This window comes from Ricinus communis, chromosome 10 (genome assembly GCF_019578655.1).
Source record: "Ricinus communis isolate WT05 ecotype wild-type chromosome 10, ASM1957865v1, whole genome shotgun sequence".
Lineage (NCBI taxonomy): Eukaryota > Viridiplantae > Streptophyta > Magnoliopsida > Malpighiales > Euphorbiaceae > Ricinus > Ricinus communis.
Window position 1 is genome coordinate 18,828,132 of NC_063265.1, and position 6,262 is coordinate 18,834,393.

The 6,262-nt window shown below is 32.0% G+C and overlaps 1 protein-coding gene across 1 annotated transcript; it reads left to right on the forward strand.

Annotated features, from left to right (window-relative positions):
• The first annotated feature begins 261 nt into the window (after positions 1-261).
• On the forward strand, positions 262-3,329 carry LOC8259385 (histone H1). Its single transcript, XM_015728524.3, has 4 exons — positions 262-641; positions 766-1,647; positions 2,620-2,706; positions 2,806-3,329. Exons 1-4 carry the CDS (start codon positions 420-422, stop codon positions 3,028-3,030), a joined length of 1,416 nt encoding a protein of 471 aa, XP_015584010.2. The 5' UTR covers positions 262-419; the 3' UTR covers positions 3,031-3,329.
• Positions 3,330-6,262: the final 2,933 nt, after the last annotated feature.

Here is a 6,262-nt window from a genome sequence, read left to right on the forward strand (position 1 = left end):
AGACCGCCACTTCTCTCCTTAAAAAGAAAATAAATAATCGTAATAGTTAAAATAAATTTCTTTAAATTAGCACCGTCCTATATCCCACATCTAAACCCATAATTGACCATAATTAATTAAAACAATAATAGGAAAAGACAGAAAGTGGTCCCCACATGCATTCTCACTTTTTAAAAGACAATTCTATCCTTCCATTTACTCTAATATTGCTGTACTATTATTTTTACCTACTCTTTTTTATTTATTTTATTTATTTTATTTTTCAGAAATTCTCTCATACAGAGCTACTCACGCTCTCTGTCTCTCTGGAAGAAAGAAAAACATTTTCATTTTTTCTGTGTAGTAGATAGGAAAAAAAAAAATAAAAGAAAGAAAGAAAGAAAGAAAGAAAAAAAAAACCCTATTTTCTCTCTCTAATCATGGACCCACCACCACCACCTCTGCCTCAACCACCATTTTTTCAACTTCCCCCAGCTACTATAACCGCGGCCGCCGTTCCCTCCGCCGCATCGACCCAAATCATACCTCCATCTCCTCCAGTTACGGCGGAAGCAGCAGCAGCTCACAACCACGTAGCACATGCAGCTAACGCTACAGCTCCTACCGTTGCCCAATCTTTCAACCACCCACCCTATACCGATGTAAGTTCAAAATTTCTTTTTCTTGAAAAAAAAAAGATTTTACTTTACTTCCTTAGTTTTCTTGTTCTTTTTTTTTTTTTATTTGAGAAAGGTTAAATCTTGAATTTTTTAAATTCGTGTGCAGATGATCTACGCAGCGATAACGGCGTTAAAAGAAAGAGACGGGTCAAGCAAAAGAGCAATAGCTAAATACATAGAGAGAGTGTATCCAGGACTACCACCGACTCACTCGGCTTTGTTGACTCATCACCTGAAACGCTTAAAGAACACCGGTCTTCTCGTTATGGTGAAAAAATCCTACAAACTCCCTAGATCTGATGATACCGTCGCCACCAACAACATTAACAGCAGCACCAGCAACAACATCAACGCCGTCGGTCATTCTGCGCTTCCTCCTAATCCCGCCGTCACAAATTCTGGGCCGAAAAGGGGCCGCGGTAGGCCTCCTAAGCCCAAACCTGAAGTTGTTCCATCTTCTATACAGCCCATTTCTCAGCCCAATGCTGCTTCTGTTATGGTACCTGTCGGTCTTTCTATTTCCACTCAGCCCATTAATTCTGCTCCTGCTGCTACTGTAATTCAGCCTCCTAATGTTGGTCAGCCCCAGATGGGGGTTAAGAGGGGGCGAGGGCGTCCCAAGAAGGTAGCCGGAGGTGGTGCTGCAGCGGCGGTACTGGGTGGAAAAAGAAGAGGGAGGCCACCGAAGAGTGCAGGAAGGCCCAAGAAGCTAAAGTCAGTGGGTGCAAATGGAGTCAAGAAAGGTCCTAAACGTTTGCCTAAATCAGTTGTTGTTCCCTATGCTACTGGTGCTGCTGCTGCTGTTACAGCTAGACCCAGAGGCCGTCCTAAAAAGGGTGCAGCTCCTGCCGCTGCTCCTGGTGTTGGTGGTGTTGTCGGTATCGGTGGTGCTGTGGTGGTTCCAGGAAAGCGAGCGGGCCGGCCACCCAAAGTCGTTGGCGGTGTTGTTGTGAACCCTAAGAAAAGGCCTGTTGGGAGGCCTAAGAAGGTATACCATCATTTCATCTTTTCCTTCATATCTGTGTTACCGTTAGTACATATACACACTGTTTACTATGTTTATAGATATGGTTTAATTTTTTTTGGATCCTTTATCTTTGTACGAATTGCAATTATAAATGATTAATGTAGAAATAACGATTTTAGTTGAAATGGTCTTAAAAATGGCAGAGTTTTAGTGGTTAGATAAATGTATGGTGCATTTTGGTCAGTGTGTACTGTGATTTGTGAATTGTCTCTCTTTGGGGGACATAAAGGTGGACTAGTTTTTTTTTTTTTTTTTCCTAGCTAATTCTCATTTATCATTTTCTTTTTACTGCATCTGTTTATATTCGTAGTTGATTTTCAGCAGATTTAGATTGCATTTCTTTCAGACATTTAGAAAGAGTAAATGTTACTTTCAACTGTTTTGGTGATGAGGATTGTTGCTAAATAAATATAGGAAAAAGGTTGTGATTGCATAATAATACTTCAAATTATGAGCTCGAGAAATGAATTTAGGATATGATTTGAAATTTATTGTCTTAGCATTTGAATTTGCTAAATGCAGAATATAATTTGCTAAAATAAATTTAGCAAACTTGATGTTTATATATATATATATATATATATATATATATATATGTATAATTTGCTTTTGAGTAAATTTTTTTGTCCAAATCAGAGTTGTTTAATAAGGGGCTCAAGAAATAAATTTAGGATATATAGAAGAAAAAAAAAAAATTACTTGAGTAGCACAGAATTGAATTTCCATGCTAAAAATGAATTGAGTTGCTTTTCAGTCATTCATACTCCAAAAGGATAGTTATCCATTTCTAGTAATTATACATATTATTTGCCGTGTCTAAATTGCTAACTTTTGATAGGACTTGCTATTTTTTTCTTTCTTTTTCGTGTTGTTTTCTTTAGGTTATTTCATATTAAACTAATAATTTTTAATGCCTTGCCATTTTGGAATCAGAATGATAATGTTTCATGGGCGGCAGCTCAAGCCTCGCAGCTGCAGTCGGAAGCATATGGAGATCTTAAGATGAAGTTTGAGTTTTTTGTAAGTTAAATAATTTAATTGCACTTCAGAAAAGAGTGAAATTCTGTAAAAAAAAATTCAGAGATTTTGGTTTATTGAAATGAAAATGTTACATTGCAGCAATCAAAAGTAAGGCAAGCTGTTGGGGTGCTAAGGCCTCAGTTAACCAATGAAACCCCAATCAGTGTAGTAGCTGCAATTCAAGAGTTAGAAGGCCTTGCATCAATGGACATTAACGCACCATTGAGAGAGGAAGCTCAACCACCACCACCACCACCACCCCCACCGCCACCGCCACCATCACAACCTCAACTGCAACTGCAACCGCCAATTATCCAGAGTTAGGAAAAATGAACGAGGATCAGCAATCTAAATGCGATGTTAACGGGCTTCATTGTCAGGATCAAAGAATTGTAAGATGTACTCTAACCATGATAGATGAGGGAAATTTAGAAAGTCTGTAAAGAGAATCAAGGATGACTAATTGTTATTGTTGTTGATGTGAAGAAGAGGATGTAGTTTAATATTTGATCAATTTGTGGATGACCATGGATTATGTTTCTGTCTGTACTGAATTCAAAGTTTCAGTAGATTTTTCGCGGACAATTTAATCACAATTTGAATTGCTTGAACACGAGCAGCAACTCTCGTTTGTCTTATTTTGTAAGATTGGTCATTCAGCAAAATGTTGGCTGTGACAGTGCTTTTGGTAGTTTTCTTTAGATGGTTTGGTTTATTAGGGATTTTTAACTGCAGGCTCATTTTTGCAGGAAGGTGATAGTAAATAGAGCAGGTGCTGCTGTCTTATCAGTAATTTTCCAAGTTGACATTATTATTATTATTATTGCTTATCATTAATTAATAAATTTGGTGCATTTTGAATTTTGATGTCTATTCTTACGATGGTTTCATCTCATTACTAACATAAATGAGATCGGTATTATCATGCGTACGTACCTCTATTTATTTATTTATTTATTTTTATATATTGATTTCCACATTGAATCACATATATTTTCACCGTATCAAAAAAGATAATTACTTTCAATTAAAGATGGATTATTAAAGAAGTTAGTATTTTTATACAATTAAATTTTGATATCTTTAATTAAAATATTCCTTTTAGACATTTTGAGTGTCATTAAATTTATTAATTATTACTATATTATATTGGAACTCAAAAATATATTCAATAAAAATGTATAATTTCTTTATGTTGCTTTGGTAGCTCACAGTTTACGCATGAAAATTGGGAGATTAGTGGTAGGTTAGTAGCACTTATTGGTAGCTTATGTATTTATTTAGGTTGCCACTTAAAATAAAATGTTTTTCATCTTTTAATTATCAAGAGTTTATAAATACAAAACATATCAGAAGATTTTTGATAAGGACTCATACTTCCTACTATTTGACGCATGTCTTTAACTGAAAAACTCTCTTACACTACTCAATATAGAATTTAAGACGGAAAGATCCAAATGTGCAGAGATGAAGACTTTTGGTCTCAGGTTGATTCCAACATATAGAAAGGGTCAATAGGAAATTGATCATTAAAGGCTATTTACTTACTTTTCTCAACTCAGTTTCATTAATAGAAGGCCCCTTAATGCGCTACAAGCCGGTCAACCTCTCTGTCAGTTCTCCTTTTCTTTTTTGGATTCTTTTTAATAAATATATAGAAATTTGCCTGTAAAATTTTATTTGTACGGCTAATATTTTTTATGACTTAAAATCTGAAAAATAGTTTTATTTATACGGTGTTTTTGAAACTACACTGTGGTATTCTTTTGATATTTTAGGTAAAAAGTATAAAAATATTTTTGAATTATTACAAAAGTCCAATTAAGTTCTCGTTCTTTTATTTGGCTGAATTAAATCTATTGATTTCTATAAAAAGTTCAATTAAATTCTTATCCTTTTTTTTTATCAATTAAATCCATCAATATTTATAAAAAATCCAATTAACCCCTAATATTAATAGCATTTAAAATACTATTAAGTGTAAGGGTCTTATTATTTTGAGAGCAAGAATAAGAATCTCCTTCCAGAATTCGTCTTCCTTTATAAACTAATTTTTATGGTTTTATTGTAAAAACATATTGGAAATTATGAGATGTAATCTAACTCAATAATTTGCATTCATCCTCTAATTACAAATGAGTGTAATGAAAAAACGAAAATGTTACTGTCATTTCAGGTGAAGAAAGAAATCATTATTTTTTGTAAATTATGGTTTATAGATACTAATTGTACAAAAATAAAGAAGAAGTGGTTTTTCTCTCACTCACGTGATATAGGCGTGACTTTAAAATATTCAGAGTGGTTATTATTCGCACTCTCAAAATAATGGGACTCTTGCACTTAATGATATTTTGGACGCTGTTAGCATTATGGATCAATTAGATCTTTTATAAAAGTTAATGGGTTTAATTAAATCAAAAAAAAGATAGGAACTTAATTGAAATTTTCTAATAAGTGCAAAGGCATTTTTATACCTTTTTGGTGATATTTTATTAATATTATTTTAGTATTTATTTTCAATAAAAGAATGACAATATCATTTTCATTATTCATTCCTATTCATCTTTTCATTGTCATCAAATTTCAAATAATTTTTATAAATACAAAGCTATTATCTTGATTGGCACTTTTAAATTACTTTTTTAGTTTTATTTTAATTATATCTTTATATATTTTTACCTGCATTTTGGTATATTATATGGTATATTTTTTTTAAAACATACATATATAGCATCACAACACACTAGTTGTTATTAAAAGAAAATAAAATGTCATTCAATTCATGAATATCAAACATAAATATACAAAATAAAAATGATAAATCTGCATCATTTAACTGGTTCCACATGATACAAAATTAAATGATATCCTTTTGAAATATTTTAAATATACTTTTAATATATTTTTTCTGATAATATTCTAAAAAAAAAGTTCATGTAAATAAAAAAATTTAAAAATATATATATTTTTTAAAATCATATCCCATGAAATTTCTTCATTTTTTTAGAGCAGTTCTAAAATAGTTCGACCAGAGAAAAGAAAAATATTTGACCGATGGCTAATAGGTGTGGAATTTTAACTAATTAAAGTACTTTTAAATAAATCGATAATACAAAAACCTTTGTAGTTTTTCTGCACATCTCTTCTGTAAAAAATTTAACATTTTCTTTTTAAATCAACCTTTCCTTTTAGGATTTTTTTTTTTTTTTTTTGGTTAGAGAGGTGGGAAGTACCCAAAAAGAAAAAAAAGAAAAAAGAAAAAACTAGGCCAACACAAGCCTTGACAAAGAAACACCTAAGACATCTTCTTAATTACCTTCACGATACACACGTAAAACTTGAACTCCTGAAAAAGATTTTATTAATGAACGACACTATATTAATAATTAGAAATGAAATGCACATTTTATAATAAAAAATCCATTTCATATGTATAATTTTCAGAAAATTTATTTAATTATTTTAAAATAATTTTAAGATATGATTTGTGGATGCGCACACACAAACTAACAACATAGGATGTAATTATTGGAATAAAATCTGGTTTTTATTTGAT

Bases quoted from the DNA above. Each gene is read 5' to 3' on its own strand.
- LOC8259385 (XM_015728524.3), top strand. From the start codon at position 420: ATGGACCCACCACCACCACCTCTGCCTCAACCACCATTTTTTCAACTT. The intron at 642-765 runs GTAAGTTCAAAA...ATTCGTGTGCAG, and splicing joins ACCACCCACCCTATACCGAT to ATGATCTACGCAGCGATAAC. The intron at 1,648-2,619 runs GTATACCATCAT...TTTTGGAATCAG, and splicing joins CTGTTGGGAGGCCTAAGAAG to AATGATAATGTTTCATGGGC.